General features: G+C 41.2%; 1 protein-coding gene across 1 annotated transcript in view; it reads left to right on the top strand.

The window, feature by feature from the left end:
- The first annotated feature begins 6,643 nt into the window (after positions 1–6,643).
- Positions 6,644–18,888, top strand: part of LOC106584045 (uncharacterized) — a 188,904-nt gene continuing 176,659 nt past the window's right edge. Inside the window, exon 1 of the mRNA XM_014168854.3 lies at positions 6,644–7,187. Within this exon, the coding sequence (XP_014024329.3) occupies positions 7,132–7,187 (56 nt within the window). The 5' untranslated portion in view covers positions 6,644–7,131. The remainder of the gene's footprint in view (positions 7,188–18,888) is intronic.

Consider the following 18,888-nt stretch of genomic DNA (forward strand, 5'->3'; position numbering starts at 1 on the left):
CCTGGACAAAACTATATTTTCTTATGTCCTTTGATTGAGAATAAAGGCGTCCGCATACACATGTTCAGGTTTGCTCCTAGCAGAACTCGGCTAGGCGACGTGAACGTCTGCGCTCGCATACTCCCTTAAAATACCCTCGCTTGAAAAACGACAAGAAAGCGGCAATATTACTGTTTGTCCCTCTTGAGACGGCGTAAACCAGTACACGTTCTCCAAATAGTCCGAATTCATCTATGATAACTCAAGAAGTCTGTCATTAACGTTTTTGTTGAGGTGGTCTTAATCGCGAATTTTTACATCTAACTAAGATTTTTGGTGCAGTATTTCTGAAGTGAAAAAATGTGCATGAAAACTAGTCATCTGTCATAGAATGACAACAAACACTTCATTAAAGAATCCCTACTGTTGACCAATCATCAAAGAAGGGGCGTAGACTTCGGAACTTCATCAAGCCTCAATCATTTTTTTATTTTTGCTCGAACAGCTGAAAAAAAAAAGCCTGCCGAACGCTACCGAACACCAATATGATCAAAAACAGCACAAAATGTCATCATAATATATGTGAAAACTGTTTAAACAGGGAAGCATACAGTAAGTTTAATGTACATTTGACCTTTTGGAATTATCAATGTTTGTCAACACACCATATAAGAGCAGGGATTATAGGCCTACAATAAGAGGGACTTCCATTTACAGTATTTGGAAACTCCAAAAGAAGGGATGTAAGTCTGCACTAGACAGGATTGGAAACGCCATAATATTGTTTAGGAGCTTTAAAGAGAGGAAGCAACACCAAAAGAGAAGGGATCAAATTTTGCCCTACACAGAACTCGAAACACCATAATACTGTTTTTAACCTTTTCCGGGTACATTTTATTTTTTTAATTATTTCACCTTTATTTAACCAGCTAGGCTAGTTGAGATCAAGTTCTCATTTATAACAGCGACCTGGCCAAGATAAAGCAAAGCAGTGCGACACAAACAACACACAGAGTTACACATGGAATAAACAAACATGCAGTCAATAATACAATAGAAAAAAGTATATATACAGTGTGTGCAAATGAGGTAGGATAAGGGAGGTAAGGCAATAAATAGGCCTTAGTGGCGAAATAATTACAATATAGCAATTAAACACTGGAGTGATAGATGTGCAAAAGATGAGTGTGCAAGTAGAGAAACTGGGGTGCAAAGGAGTGAAATAAATAACAGTATGGGGGATGAGGTAGTTGGATGGGTTATTTACAGATGGGATGGGCTATGTACAGGTGCAGTGATCTGTGAGCTGCTCTGACAGCTGGTGCTTAAAGTTAGTGAGGGAGATATGAGTCTCCAGATTCAGTGATTTTTGCAGTTCGTTCCAGTCATTGGCAGCAGAGAACTGGAAGGAAAGGCGGCCAAAGGAGGAATTGGCTTTGGGGGTGACCAGTGAGATATACCTGCTGGAGCGCGTGCTACAGGTGGGTGCTGCTATGGTGACCAGTGAGCTGAGATAAGGTGGGGCTTTACCTAGCAAAGACTTATAGATGACCTGGAGCCAGTGGGTTTCGTGACGAATATGAAGCGAGGGCCAGCCAACGAGAGCATACAGATTGCAGTGGTGGGTAGTATATGGGGCTTTGGTGACAAAACGGATGGCATTGTAATAGACTGCATCCAGTTTGCTGAGTAGAGTGTTGGAGGCTATTTTGTAAATAACATCGCCAAAGTCAAGGATCGGTAGGATAGTCAGTTTTACGAGGGTATGTTTGGCAGCACGAGAGAAGGATGCTTTGTTGCGAAATAGGAAGCAGATTCTAGATTTAATTTTGGATTGGAGATGCTTAATGTGAGTCTGGAAGGACAGTTTACAGTCTAACCAGACACCTAGGTATTTGTAGTTGTCCACATATTCTAAGTCAAAACCGTCCAGAGTAGTGATGCTGGACAGGCAGGCAGGTGTGGGCAGCGATCTGTTGAAGAGCATGCATTTAGTTTGACTTGCATTTAAGAGCAGTTGGAGGCCACGGAAGGAGAGTTGTATGGCATTGAAGCTCGTCTGGAGGTTAGTTAACACAGTGTCCAAAGAAGGGCCAGAAGTATACAGAATGGTGTTGTCTGCGTAGAGGTGGATCAGAGAATCACCAGCAGCAAGAGTGACATCATTGATGTATACAGAGAAAAGAGTCGGCCCGAGAATTGAACCCTGTGGCGCCCTCATAGAGACTGCCAGAGGTCCGGACAACAGGCCCTCCGATTTGACACACTGAACTCTGTCTGAGAAGTAGTTGGTGAACCAGGCAAGGCAGTCATTTGAGAAACCAAAGCTGTTGAGTCTGCCGATAAGAATGTGGTGATTGACAGAGTCGAAAGCCTTGGCCAGGTCGATGAATACAGCTGCACAGTATTGTCTCTTATCGATGGCGGTTATGATATCATGTAGATGCACCCGGACTCTGGCAAGGTGTTACAAAAAGTGATGTTACATCACACTATGTCATGTTTCAGAGCACCTCAGGATGAATGTTTCACCCATGTGTTTCAATACTCCAGCAAATGTAAGATTTCGTCTCCTGTTAGGTGGTGGCAGCTCAGTTGCCGCTAGTTTTAGTGTTTACAAAGCACTTTATTTTAACAGTGTAGTACCCATATAGGTTGCCACCATCGGCTCTGGGCTCATATTTATCACACTCGCACCTTTTTGATATTTGCCTCTCCAAAGGCCACGAAACAACATGTTTCATTGCACATAATGAGTCTTATTATCAGAGTTATTGACCTCACAATAAGCCAGATTCAAGTAACTTCCATGACAGTTTTGTGGCGCTGAAACGTGAAGCGGCAGCCAGGCGCAATCAATCTGGAGGTGAACAGCACATGGTGCTGAAATTAGGCTAATTCAAGTAATTCATTTCAAGTTTTCATTTTAATTTGAATTAACTAACACGAGAGCTTTTGTTTGGAGCCTATTTCTTCCTTATAGGAAATAAGAGGTAGGGCTACCTGTTTGACAGATTAAATTATACGCTATCCATTGATTTGTCTGCCAATTACTCTAATAGTGTCACCACTCCTTAAATACCTGTGTCCGTGAAGGGCTTGGTGTGTTAAGTTAAAACCAGTGCTTGAATTGACAGGGTAGGCCTATGAGGGTAAGTTATTGCCTACTTTTTGTTTAAGATAATGGCGAAAACCATACCCCTTGTTAGCTTAAGACAGCGTTTCCCAAACTTGGTACTCGGGACCACAAGAGGTGTGTAACCGGTGTGAAATGGCTAGCTAGTTAGCGGGGTGCGCGCTAATAGCATTTCAATCTGTGACATCACTCGCTCTGAGACCTTGACGTAGTTGTTCCCCTTGCTCTGCAAAGGCCGAGGATTTTGTGAAGCGATGGGTAACGATGCTTCGTGGGAGGCAGTTGTTGATGTGTGCAGAGGGTCCCTGGTTCCAGCCCAGGTAGGAAAGAGGGACCCTGGTTCGGGGCGAGGAGAGGGACGGAAGCTATACTGTTACAGGTGCACGTTTTGGTTTTTGCCATTAGTTGATTATTTGAATCAGCTGTGTAGTGCTAGGGGGAAAAAAAACTAAACGTGCAACCCATGGGGTCCCGAGGACCGAATTTGGGAAACACTGGCTTAAGATTTTGAAGAAACTAAAATTGATTCTGATTATATAAAGCGATCTATAACAATGCTTTCTCTGTGACACTTTATGCTAGAATCGAAATGCACAAGAAAGACATCTCTAATGCAAATGGGGATATATTTGGGTCGTCTCTATGACATTCAGAGGTTGAGCTATAAAGTTATATAGCCGAGAAGTTAAAAAATATACTTCGCTTGGGACGTAATCTAATAGGCCTACAATGTGTAACTCTGCTATCAATTGAGCATTTCACTTTCTGTAAAAGAGATGTTTAAACCCAGGCCACTTTTAGGAACGCACTCATATCAGTAAAAAATATCTAATTCCCAGTTCATGCTACAAAACCAACTTTAGGTTTTAAAAATAGGTTATTGTTAACTCAATTCAATGACGTACAGTAAGGCCTCGTTGGCAGAATAGATGGATGCAGTTCAATGGATGATTCATATTATTTCACCAATACATTTCTTACTAGTCAAAAAAATATTGCTATCAGATTGTAAATCACAGCTGGCCTGGTACATTGTTTGCTGCCTCCATTCGGGATGCACTGTTTCAGTTTCAATGACTCAATATATTAGATCATAAACAGCTGAATATAACTAAGGCTGGTAATGTGAATACAATCAAACTAGCAAGGGCAATGATCACAAGTCAGTCATAATGTGGCTAATAGGCTAGCGTATCTTTATGTAACTATTAATTTAGCTAGATAAAAACACAGAGCCTAAAGTTAGCTAGCTGCTGGGAGGGTGACATGTCATTTGAGGAGTGGGTGACTGATCTACTTTTTCCCCGCATATCGTTTTTCGGTGGCTACAGCTAGAGACCCAGATGTCATCTGGTTAGCTAGCTAGAAATGTGAATCGCTTTGCCAAATAGCTAGCTATGCAGAACTTGAACGACTGTGATCCAGTTTTCATCTCTTGCGTTCGTAAATTCAGTCTGGCTATCTACTCCGATTTCAGAGCGCTCTCGTCTGTGTGCCAGAGCGCGCAATACCTAATAAATGTACGAATGAGCAACACCGCTGAATATGACCAATGTCAGTAAATGTTGGCTAAAAGTAGCTAATTAAATTGTTGCCAGCAACACACTCACTAATGCTCTAGATAAACAGTCTAACCAGCTCTGCTAGGGCGAGTAAAATGGCCAGAGTGAGGTGTTTGGAAGTAGCTAGCAAGCTAGCTAGGACGCTTGACTGCCGTTGTGAGGAACGCTCAGATCAACCCCACTCCTCAACCAGAGCGTCCAGTATCAATAGTGCAGTGTGCGCTCTGAATTTATGAACAGACAATCTGACAACAACGCTCTGAATTTACAAACACGCTCTGACACACTAGAGGCAATTTAGGACCGCACCCTTTGTTGTCAATCAAATTTATTTTGGCATCGATCAAATAGGTGGATAGGCAGGCAAGTTCCCATTCCGTTGTCAAAACGTGGGTTGGGACAAGCATGCATTGGCAGGCAAGCTGCAGATCGAGCAGGCTACTATTCCCCATCTTTACCAGTGCAATTGTTGACGGCCAAGTAGTTGAAAAAGTTGGAGAGGTTTTATGTAATGTTACCTCATTAGATTTCAGCTAATCTCACTCTGGTTAGCATTAGTTGTTGATCGTGTTGTTGTTGTGCATAACTGTAGGAGAGAGAGCCTACCTTTTCATGTTTTTTTATCAATAGGACCATAAAGATCCCAAATGTAAGGACTCCCGTGGTAAATGTGTAGAAATCCATTCAGGTGTATTTTGTGGCTTTATGAGAATGCGTTCTAATGATCTAAAGTCACGCAGTTGCTACTGGCGGTAAACACAGTCCAGTTCAAATGAATGATGGCAGGCCCACGTGGCAAATGGCTTATTTGCATATAGGCCTACTGTTGCTCTGATCTGCTATGGCACACCGGTCAGAGTAGACTCTGGTCCTGGACAAGACAGATGTTTTTATTGGTTTTATTAACTGCAGTTGATTAATTGTCCAAACGCACAGGCGTTTTCCCACTCTACATTCCTATAACATTTTCACAAATGCCTTACTTTACATCATTCCCAAACATTTTATGAATTCAAGAACGTGATATATGACCATTATAATATATACGTGAAAATGACCATATCTAAGTGCTGGCTTAGCAGAAAATACAAGTACAAATAAATAAAAATAAGTGTCATATTCTTCCTATGGGTGTACATGAACTGATTTTAATAAAATTACGTGCTGCTAAAATGCTGCCAGTTCCACTTAAAAATGTCCTGCATCGGGCCTCTGGGGTGGAAGGGTACATTTTGAAAGTATGCTAATGATTAGAATCATATGATGTCTTAGGTTGAATTATTTGCAAATTGTGACAGTTTCGTTGCAAACAAGACACTGGGTTGGCATCAGAGAAATGTGGCAAGATGAACGCATAGGCCTATCTCTCTGTCTATTCTTCCCTGAAACGTATGTTTTCATTATCCACCTTTCTTTTGGGACTTTTTGAGAGCGACATTTTTCATTGCAAGGAATCTGATTGTTTTGCGCTAATAAAAAGTTGGGTACGCTATCTGTTTTTCCCTAATCAACGCACAGAGAAATAGACATAGGCTACAAAACTAATTTACGAGAGACATTGTGTTATTGTCATTGATTTGATTGTGTACTACCAGATGTGTTCAAAATCGTGTTCAAAATCGTGTAGATCTATGAATTTGGCAGCTATTATATTAGCTAGCCGATGTTCTGGCCACTCAATTATTAGCTTAGAAAAAGTGTGGTATTAAAAAGTATGATAATGTAATGTAGCCTAATCCCAATGTAATATCACAACTTCCACTTCACTTCAATATATACTATTCTTAAAGTTTGGCTTATCGCCTTTGTGAGACCATACCATTTAAATTGCATTTTTTGTTACATTTCGGCTCTAACATTGATCATCAATTACATAAATGGATGGGGCATTGATCAGAACTGTGATGTCACAAGTCAGTATTGGTGAAATCTAACACTAGCTGCTACTTGGGATGAATACGGACGGCTCCTCATGTATCAGTGCAAGTCAAGGCAAATGCAGAATCTACAGCCTGGAGGTTAATAAGAAGCTCTCTACTATCTCTGTCGGTTGGAGACCACTCAATAGAAAACATCAGACTCGGATACCTCTTATGCGCACTGTAAATACCACATTTAAATATTGTAATTATTTGGCGCACTGCTCTGCTCTTCATACATTGATTCATATTTACAGTCACTACTTGCGTGCGCACCTCTTTGGTAGGTGGAGAGAAAATAATAATCACTCTCCGCGAACCCCAAAGCAAAGGAGTTGGGAGAAAATTTGAGTGAGTGGGAAAGCCGTGCTTGCTCTTTGGACTACATACAATGAAGAAATTCTAAGGTGGCAGTCTTCATTCATTTACGCTTCCTTTGGCTGTATGTAACCAAGGACTATCTCATGAACCGGTATCCTCTTGCGTGAAATTCTGTTTTCACTTAGAACTCTGCTTCCTGGACAAATGCATACAAATGCATTTAGGAGCCCAACGGACAAGGAGTGGACACGTTTCTCCCACAGCAATAACGTGAGTAAGAAATGAGCCTCACGGAAAAATTCATAGCCTAATGTAAGACTATTCGATTGTAAAATGCAAATAGAAATAGAAGTAATGCAATAGAAATGGATATGCAGTATGTAAAGTGCAATTTAACCAATTTTCCTTGACCAAACATAGGTTACACTTGCCTGTTCTGACAGGTCTGTGAGAGGAATCAGCTGAGTTTATTTAGCTTGTTGGCATTTTTCCATAAACTATAGAGTGTGCGCTGACCAGCACCAGCCTATAATAGCAAGTAGGCTTCTGTGAAGCAGAGATTGTAACTTGTTCGACACAAAAGAGAAACAATCGTTTCGGCTCAATTGGTTGTTAAAAATCTAATCATAGGCTAAATTAATTAATTGGGTGATAAATTCAGCATTTATCTTGTTGCCCGCTAGCATTCAGCCAACACTCTTGGCTTTGACCTCAGTGGCGGTTCTAGACCATTTCAACTGGGGGGGCCAAGCTGGTGCCAGTTGTACTGTTAGAGGGGCCAGTTACATTAGCCGTTATTGTTGTCATATCGTTTTCTTCACTGCATTGCAGGCATTAGCAGGCAAAAGACCATGTTCATAATCATCATCGTTGCCACTGTCTAATAGGATGTAAAAAAAGAACGATAGCAAAAATTAGTTATGTAAAAATGATTTCATACTCCACATTTAGGGGGGCCACAAGGGGGTCCAAAATTGTTCACATGGTCACTGGCCCCTCCCCCTGAACCGCTAGTGTTTGACCTCTCCAACAGTCATGTTGTACGCACAATTGATCTACCAGGTAATCCTCTAAACCCGGTTCTGGCTGCAACCTGGTTCCATCCTGCCCTCATTGCAAAGCTTTGTTTTTTTTTTGTTAGTCTTTTTTCACATAGGCTACAAGTAGCGTAACTGTTCTGTGAAATTTGGAGACCAAGTTGCCTTGCGCAACAATGATGGTGCGATTATCTGAGGCTTGTCCCAACAACCGGTCTTAACAAAAAGTTAGACCTCATTGGTATTGGCTAAACAAACATAAGGACATAATGCTTTATTATGTTCAAATTTCCATCTAGGCATGCTGTTTTTGCAGTGCTGTAACATTTGGCTGGGACTGTGGAGTGGTATTGAAATTCACATGCTCTTGGAAGACCACAGAGCATGTAGGACAGAGGAAGAAACGTTGGCAAGACGTCTGTTGCCAAGGAGTCTTTTTTTTATTAAAATGGAACACTATATGATCTAAAAGAGTAAAGCCAGACACACTCACTGTTTGTACATGTGTTTTGTATGTGTCTTATTCATTTGCCTTTACAAAAGTATGTATTGTGCTTATTCTCCCTGAGACAAGTAAAGTGTAATTATAGGAAGGTTATTATAGTTTTGTTTAATACTAGTTTTTATTTCTATTTGTTCTTCGATTTTTATTTTGAATTCAGTTTAGTTTTTGTTAGTTTTCAGACCTGATTTGCTAGTTTCTATTTAGTTTTTGGGAGATACCTGATATTTTCCTTGCCCCCCAAAAAACAATACCCCCCCCCCACACACACACACACACACACACAGTCTTGTACAGCTAACCTTGTGAGGACACACAATTCAGTCCCATTCAAAATACTATTTTTTTCTAACCCCTAAACCTAACCCGTACTCTTACCCTAACCTTAACCCAGAAACCTTAACCCTAAACCTAACCTGTACTCTTTCCCTAACCTTAACCCTAAACCTAACCTTAACCCAGAAACCTTAACCCTTAACCCTAAACCTAACCCTAGCTTGTAACCCTAAAACTAACTCTAGCTCCCAACCCTAAACGTAATTCTAACCCTAACTCTAATTCTAACCTTAACCCTAAATCCCCTAGAAACAGCATTTGACCTCGTGGGGACTAACAATGTCCCCAGTAAGTCACATTTTTGTTTGTTTACTATTCTTGTGGTGACTTCTGGTCCCCACAATAATAGTTAAACATGTCCCCACAATAATAGTTAAACATGTCCACACACACACACACACACACACACACACACACACACACACACACACACACACACACACACAGGTCTAAGGCACTGCATCTCAGTGCAAGAGGCATCACTACAGTCCCTGGTTCAAATCCAGGCGGTATCACATCCGGCCATGATTGGTTGTCCCATGGGGCGGCGCACAATTGGCCCAGCGTCGTCCAGGTTTGGCCGGGATAGGCAGTCAACTTTACTGACTTGCCTAGTTAAATAAAGGTTACACACACACACACACCACGCTGACCAAAAAGTTATTTTGTTGGCATTTACGTATGTCCCCATTACCAGTAAAACATAATCAAAATCTATTTCTTTAACTTACTTACTGTGCTGTTTCGTTGGTCATTTGTTCAGTCATTTCATTCTCAACCAGGATTTCATCTTACATCATCAGTGATGTTTCAGCTCTGTCTGTCCGTGGCCTCTCTTCCTCGTTGCACACTGTCACTGTGTCCATTTCCATCTTGTCCAGCTGTGTATGTAACATTTCACCTAAACCCTGTTTCTTGTCTGCATCGAAGTAGCGGTCTTTGTACCTAGCATCGAGTATGGTGGGGACGCAATAAAGAGGCTCAGAGAGAATACCACCGAATCGCTTGTTCACAATCTCAAGTACATTTCTTAGTTAACCCCACGGTCTGTGTCAGAAGTTTTGTTGAGCAGGCTTTTCAATGCCATGACAGAGGGTATGACGTCTGCTGCAGACGCAGTTGATTAGCTTATTTCTCAAGTCAGTTGTTTGAGTGGCGCTAGGAGTGTATTCATGTTTCCAAGTTTCAAACTTGTTCTCAAATGCTATTGAAATGGCAGCAGCGGTATGAGAACCAGCACATTCTTGAGCATGCAATACGGCTTTCCTCAGTACGAAATCCTCGTCGACCCACTGTGCTGTCAGACTCAGCATGCTCATGGGGTTGACATCGCTGGTCCAAATGTCAGTCGTGACGCCCATAGCAAGTAGCATAATGAATTCCATTATCTTGGCGTTATTGGATTTCACCTTTGAGTTGTCTCGCTGAAATGTTCTTACTCTTTCAAATGACTGCTCAACTTGTTTAGTTGTTGGAAGTGTGCGCTTAGTATTTTTCTGCTTTTGTTCTGTGTAGCGCTGTATTTTTCGTGGCGTCATCACATCATCTACTTATGTTATGTATGTATGCACGTCAGCTTTGACATCGGTTTTGCACATCGGCGTTAAACTAGACATCGGGCCAATTTTGCCACTTTTAGCTAATATCGGCCGATTCCGATATGCTCGCCGATATATTGTGCATCCCTAGTTTGTTTTGTGCTTTTGGGATGTCACTTGTGACTCCACACCCATTTTGATTAGCTGAGGTGATTTGGTCAATAGTGAGACTCTCTATCTAGAAACTATTTATCCTTGATTGTGATACAGTATTGGAAACATTGAACTCTCAACTTAATTATCATGCCCAAAAATGTCTCAAACACATTTACTTGAAGAACAGTGTAGATGCAAAGTTTGGTAATAGAACGACGGTTTGTGCTGTGTGTGCCGTCATTCTGTTACCAAACTTGGCATCTGCACTGTTCAATTAAATGTGTTTTTGTAAAGATTTCAGTGAAAATTGTTGAAAGTAGACCTTGTGCATAGAGTTGTGTGGTTTAACTTTGCAATCATTGGTTTTTGTTTGACATGCATTTTATGATAAACCAGAGTCTCAGCATCACTCCATTACTGTGGAATTGACCAAATACAAAAGATACAGTTTGGTCCCTTATAGAAAAAAAGACAATTTTACATGTGGAAAATTGCATGTGAAAATGTGTTTTTGAAACACTTCACATGACATTTCCAACTACAGTCTCACGTCAGAATTAGACATTCATCCATGTTTCTCTTTAGTCCAATTTCGAAGTTGTTTCAAACGTGTTGTAATGTTAAGCTAAGGCATTAACTCCGAATGGTTAAGGTAAGGGTTAAGGTTTGGGATAAGCTTAAAACAAAAATCTAAAAAACAACTTTCCGTCAGTGGATTTGAACATGCAACCTTTGGAATCAGAGGCAGATGCTCACGTGAAAGTATGTGGCTTTGGAACACTACACATGTGAAAACAAAAATATTGTTTTCAACATTGTGTATGTTTTGTATATTTTATTCAATCTGTCCTCACCTGGAATTTGAAAATCACAACCTCTTGGTCCACAGTATTCCGATCTTCCTGCTACGTCACCATGCCTGTGTTAATAAATTATTTCACCTGTATTCTTACAGGTCTTTGGACTTCAAAGTGAAACTCAGCTTTGCCAAAAATAAACTAAAGAAAAACTATTTTATATATATATATATATATATATATATATATATATATATATATATATATATATATATATATATATATATATATATATATATATATATATATATATATATATATATATATCATAGCCATTCAGGAGTAACATGGAAACAGAATAATATGGCCCACCAACATTAGACAACTATACAGAAAGATCTAAAATTGCTGAGATAAGTAAATTAAATCAATAATGAGAGAATAGTCAGATTAATTGATAATTAAAATAGCAGTGCAGGTGGCGCTCTTTTGCTAAGTGCAGAGATGTATTATAGGTAATGAATGTGTATGCAAATGCTACATACAGTGCATTCGGAAAGTATTCAGACCTCTTGACTTTTTCCACAATTTGTTACGTTACAGCCTTATTTTAAAATGGATTAAATAGTTTTTTTCCCCTCATCAATCTACATACAATACCCCATAATGACAAAGCAAAAACAGGTTTTTAGAAATCTTTGCAAAAAAAACTGAAATATCACATTTACATAAGTATTCAGTCCTTCTACTCAGTACTTTGTTGAAACACCTTTGGCAGCGATTACATCCTCAAGTCTTCTTGAGTATGGCACTACAAGCTTGGCACACCTGTATTTGGGGAGTTTCTCCCATTCTTCTCTGCAGATCTACTCAAGCTCTGTCAAGTTGGATGGGGAGTGTCGCTGCACAGATATTTTCAGGTCTCTCCAGAGATGTTGAATCAGGTTCAAGTCTGGGCTCTGGCTGGGCTACTCAAGGACATTCAGAGACTTTTCCCGAAGCCACTCCTGCATTGTCTTGGCTGTGTGTTTAGGGTCATTGTCCTGTTGGAAGGTGAACCTTTGCCCCAGTCTGTGGTCCTGAGTGCTCTGGAGCAGGTTTTCATCAAGAATCTCTCTGTACTTTGCTCTGTTCATCTTTCCGTCGATCATAACTAGTCTCCCTGCCACTGAAAACATCCCCACAGCATGATGCTGCCACCACCATGCTTGATGGTATTGGCCAGGTGATGAGCGGTGCCTGGTTTCCTCCAGACGTGACGCTTGGCATTCAGGTCAAAGAGTTCAGTCTTGGTTTCATCAGACCAGAGAATGTTGTTTCTCATGGTCTTAGAGTCCTTTAGGTGCTTATTGGCAAATTCCAAGCGGGCTGTCGTGTGCCTTTTACTGAGGAGTGGCTTCTGTCTGCCCACTCTATCATAAAGGACTGATTCGTGAGTGCTGCAAAGATGGTTATCCTTCTGGAAGGTTCTCCCATCTCCACAGAGGAACTCTGGAGCTCTGTCAGAGTGACCATCGGGTTCTTGGTTATTTTCTACCAAGAACATATCCACACACTCAAAAATAAGAGAATGGTTACAGTACAATGTTGTGCCCTGGATTACAAAAAGGTCAAGTAGCAATTCTGTTTGATTACCACGGAAAATACTGTAGTTATCTAGTAAACTTGCTAGCTACTTCCGTAGCAGCTGAACACATTCTACCGGCAAATTAAACACATTCAATGCAACTCCGTGGAAGGTCAGTTCCACTCCGCCTGTGCATTGGGAAACACACCTTCCACGTCGTTCACTATTTTCCATAGAACGCATTGCCCCTCGTTGATTATCCCTTACATAATGGTACATTTCTCTACACAATATGTTCGATGTACAGTCAGGTACAATCATTACAGCACTTTGAAATGTAGGTGGTGGCAATGTGCTGGGTTGGGCTCATTAGGATATTTGGGGGCATGGTGTAAAATATGTTGTATTTGTGCCAGCCGTCAGTGGAAATGTTGTATGAGTTTACGTGGTTAGTGAAGGTTATGCACCTCTTTTGACACTTGGTTTGGCAATCAGTGTAAGAACTTGTGACAATCAAGAGCTGCACTCTTAAGATGTTACTGTGCATTTTTCAGTAGCTTAATATTCAATAACTTGCAGTCAGCTAGCTGCAACTCAGTTATTGTAAATGTCACAATAACTTACTGTAGCTCATCGGTCACACTCACTGACCTGATGTTGTGGAAGGGAAGTGAGTATTACAAGGACATACTGTCGCAACTAGCTATAAAGGAAATATTATGTCTCTTTGGTATCACATGTGCTTATGTCAGCCTTTAACAAGGCTGGAGAACTGACAGTGTACAAGTGTATGCGAGTTTAGACGAGGGACTCAAAAACCATCCTACCAGTCGGCATAGCGGGACAAGAAAGCAAAAAAGATGGTGACGCCAACAACAAGCCAGCACTATGGTATGCATTGCTATGGTGATTCCAGTAAAAAAACGGTGCAACTACACATCCAGTAGAAAACAACACTAAGGCAGATAGTTTAAATATTTGAACTCTGTCAGCAAGTTCTGTCTACTGTGGAGTGACGATTTTCACCGTTTTGCGCTCATTGAAAACACTGACATCCGTTTACCGTCTACCATCTACCTCATACCATGTAAACGCAGCATTAGCGTTAATGAACAAAATACAACAGAGCATATTTGCTGGGATGACATTCCCTCTCATTGGAGACCAAAAAGAGCTTGCTGAAAGCCAGGCCTCCAATATTCTGATAGGCTGCCGTGGCTACAGTATGCTGCCAATTAACAAGTAATGTTTGTCAACAGAAGAGTCAGCGAAGCCATAGTACGTTACTAGCATGTATTGCTAGTGGCAGCCAGGTGCCTGTAAGTTGTGTGAATTTTACAATAACTTACAGTGAAGAAAATACAAATTCACAGCAACAAGTTGCCCTTAAATTACCAGAGAATTCACTTCTTACAGTGCAGCTCATTAGTGACACGTGCTCTAACAATGTTTACACAACAGACGGCATCAAAGGAGGTGTTCAACTTGCATCGGCATAACCATCAAGCACTTAAACTGCTACAACATTTCCACTAACACAAATACACATATTTGACCACATCCCCAAATATGCTAATGCTGCCCACCAGTACATTGCCCCCACCTATCAATGATGACCATTCCTTATATTGTACCCCAGGGGAAAACACTGTACCCTAGCCATACACTTATTTTTTTGTGTGTTAATACATGTTCCAAGTAAACCTAGTGGCGCTGCAGAAACACTGATGCACTTAACCAAGAGACTGCAAATCCAAATCCCTGAAGCATTCATGTATACTCTGTCAAGTGTCCTTCAGCACTGCTAGTTTTACGTTGATGTAACGTTGGTGGTGATAATTGGACAATTATTTACTTTATTCTGGGCAGCTTTTAGCAAAATGCAGGAATGTATTCCTGTCAATAAGTCTACTTCCAACATCTACTTCCAACTCACACTGTCAAACACGTAGATCCCCTGAACGCAGCTCACTTTCCAGCCCACTTTCCAGCTCACACTCTCAAACACGTAGATTCCCTGAACACAGCTCACTCTGCAGATCCCAATCACCAGAATTCTGATCACCTGTTCACACACCTGTATGTCATTATCACACACTATTTAGTTCAGTTCTTTGCACCCCATCATTGTGAGGTATTGTTTTTTTTTTTTGATGCACTTCTCTATTTGGAGCGCTGGTTTTCCCGTAATTTAATCCTCCAGTGTATGATAGTTTTTGCCTGCCTCACTAACGACGCCTTTTGCCTATTCCCTGCCAATACTTTAGCCTATTGGATTTCCTGTTATCAACCTATTGCCTGATCTCCCGGACGACGTTACTAGCCTTTTCCCTGCCAGTACTGTTGCCTTTTTGGTTTATGACCTTCTGCCTGCCTCCTCCTGCGGTCCTCTACAATAAACACCTGCTGCGCCCTGCGCTTGAAACCAGCTTTCTGTCTCCCATCGTGTTCATTACACATATCTCCATATGCTCACAAAGCTGGTGGTGTAGCAGGATATGTGGCAGGACATTTCAGATTGCTAGCGACCAAGGTTTTAAATTAAAATACTAGATAAGTCTGAGTCCCAAGTGTGGTCACAGTACAAAATAATATATATATATAATTATTATTATTTTTTTACAGTAATTGAAATCAGATTAATTTTGCATACTGTCATTTTAAAAGAAATAACATCTTCAAGTTGGTGTATACTGTAAACAGTATACATTGCAAAATGCAACAAAAAAATAAACGCAAAATGCAACAATTTCAACGATTTTACTGAGTTACTGTCACGTCCTGACCAGTAAAAGGGGTTATTTGTTATTGTAGTTTGGTCAGGGCGTGGCAGGGGGTGTTTGGTTTGTGTGTTTCGGGGTTTTTGGTTTATGTTCTAGATTATCTATTTCTATGTGTTTCTCTAGCTTGTCTATTTCTATGTTAGTTTTGTCAATGACCTCCAATTAGAGGCAGCTGGTTGTTGTTTTCTCTGATTGGAGGCCATATTTAGTTGCGTGTGTTTTCACTTGTGTTGGTGGGTGGTTGTTTCCTGTGTAGTCTGTGCACCTTACGGGACTGTTTTCGTCGTTTGTTTTGTTTAAATGTCTTCTCTTCAATAAAAATAAGATGATCAATATACCCGCTGCATTTTGGTCCACTCCTTACGACTACAGTTACAGTTCATATAAGGAAACCGGTCAATTTAAATAATTGAATTAGGCCCTAATCTAGGGATTTCACATGACTGGGCAGGGGCGCAGCCACGGGTATGCCTGGGAGGGCATAGGCACACCCACTTGGGAGCCAGGCCCAGCCAATCAGAATAAGTTTTTCCCCACAAAAGGGCTTTATTACAGACAGACAGACATATTCCTCAGTTTCATCAGCTGTCCGGGTGGCTGGTCTCGGACGATCCCGCAGGATGTGGAGGTCCTGGGCTGGCGTGGTTACACGTGGTTGTGAGGCCGGTTGGACATATTGCCAAATTCTCTAAAACAACATTATGGTATAGAAATTAACATTACATTCTCTGGCAACAGCTCTGGGAGACATTCCTGCCGTCAGCATGCAAATTGCACGCTCCCTCAAAACGTGAGACATCTGTGGCATTGTGTGACAAAACTGCACATTTTAGAGTAACCTTTTATTGAACCCCCAGCACAAGGTACATCTGTGTAATGATCATGCTGTTTAATCAGCTTCTTGATATGCCCCACATGTCAGGTGGATTATATTGGCAAAGGAGAAATGCTCACTAACAGGGATGTAAACAAATTTGTGCACAAAATTGGAGAGAAATAAGCTTTTTGTGCTTATTGAGATCTTTTATTTCAGCTCACGAAACATGGGACCAACACTTTACATGTTGTGCTTATATCAATAACCAGTTTTGGTATTGCCCTTGCTACAGCATCCATGTCTTACCTGAGGTGAATACCCTGCCATAGTAGATGACCACTACACAGTGTCTGTGATGGTTGAAGTGAAGTCAGAGTTTGTCAGAATAATGAAGTTACACCTTGGGGTCACTTCATGCAGAACAACACACACAGTGTTGAACATTCTACATTAACCACATCACCATATCTCCTCTTTGGTAATCAGCCTTTGTCAAATGGGTCTACTGTATGGACAGCTAATGTCTATCCTAACACATTCCTAATATTGAGTTGCACACCTTTTCGCCCTCAGAAAAGCATCAAATGTCAGGGCATTTTTTTAATTTTACCTTTATTTAACTAGGCAAATCAGTTAAGCACAAATTCTTATTTTCAATGATGGCCTAGGAACAGTGGGTTAACTGCCTTGTTCAGGGGCAGAACAATTTTTACCTTGTCAGCTCAGGGATTTGATCTTGCAACCTTTCAGTTACTAGTCCAACGCTCTAACCACTAGGCTATCTGCCGCCCCTTGGACTTGAAAGCGTTCTCCATTAAGTGGACTTAAAAAATGACATCAATAAGGGATCAAAACTTTCACCTGGTCAGTGTATGTCATGGAAAGAGCAATTGTTCTTAATGTTATGTACACTCTGTGTATATAGTATCATGTAATAATACTTTTTTGTGTAATAACATACTACACAATAATTACACGATGATAACTGATCTGAAACGGAATTTGGCAATTTGTCTGTCAACAATTAATGTTTATCATCTCTAGTTCCTATAAGTAGCTGAGTAATAACATCTTGGTTACCAAAGCAGTCGTAAAGTAACTATCCCCCTGGAATAAAGGCAGGCAGTTTATCGTAAAGTGATCCCTTCTGGGGTAATCAGTGTCTGGTAGGGCTTTTGGCCTGTCTGTTTGAGAGAGTGGAGAGAGTGGCCTTGCCCGAAATCTGGCTTGCCTACTGCTTACTTACTGCTTACTTATCTGCATACTGTGTAGTAATTGTACTACGTACTATTTAGCACATACTTTTTAGTAAAAAGTATGCAGTATGCCACGGCCGAAACATACTACTTTTGGTGCGATCAAGACAACGGGGAATTCAGAAATCAAACGAGCTCAGACTGGGGAAAATCCTGATGTTGGTGATCTTCAGGTTGGAGAGGTTAGAGCTCTAGAATGATGACTGAGTTTCTGACAAGTAATTCTGAGTTGAATGACCTTTCAAAGCGATCTTTCCAACTCTAAGCACCTTTATTTTTTGAGTTCCCTGTTGTCTTGAACACACCATCAGTTGTTTTTTGCTAACGTTTGCTAAGTAGCTAGCATTTGGAACAACATATTTTAAGGTAACTTGAGTGTACCATAGGAGACCATCTCTCCCACGCTGCTCGTGTTCACGCTGCTCGTGTTCACGCTGCTCGTGTTCACGCTGCTCGTGTTCACGCTGCTCGTCGCTGCTCGTGTTCACGCTGCTCGTTGGTGAGTGAATGCTCCTGTTACTTATCGCTCCCTAACTTGTTGACCGGTATTTTGGCTGACTGCCAGGCAATTTACTGCTTGTTCTACAGCACCAACTTGCAAGTTGGTCATCTCCTACTCGTATAGTGTATGTGCAGCCAGGATCCATACAGTGAACAAGTCCTCCGCTTTCTCTCTGTTTGCCATTCTGGTGTGTGTTGCTTGTGTGTTTGCCATTTCACTGGCTGTGCTTGTTTTGGGAGGGGGGATGTGAGCTGTATTTGCAAACCCACTGTAACTCATAGCCAACCTTTAGTACATTCCTGTCAAGAAGAGACCCGGATGCCCAGCTAGCCTGTCGTTTCAAATGGAGGTGTTTAACAAACGTTTTCAATGCTGCAGGAGCTGTGTTTATTTTGCTCTATTCCGGGACAATGTGGACCGTCCGGACTTTCAATGTAGCAACTGTTTCCTTGCAGAGGACTACAGGGGCGAAGTGGCTACTCTCAACAAACAAGTAGTGAATTTACATGCAGTAACTTACAAGCTACTGGAGAATCCACATCTGCCTACTTTCTGTTTCTCTTCTACTCCAGTAGCTGGACGCCGCTCAGGCCTGGTGGGAGTGTTGCCACCATGTCTCTCCACAGCCGACTGGCCAGTCCTCTACATGGATCCCTCTCCGAATGGAGTTAGTAGGATGC

Source organism: Salmo salar, chromosome 23 (genome assembly GCF_965601325.2).
Source record: "Salmo salar chromosome 23, fSalSal1, whole genome shotgun sequence".
Lineage (NCBI taxonomy): Eukaryota > Metazoa > Chordata > Actinopteri > Salmoniformes > Salmonidae > Salmo > Salmo salar.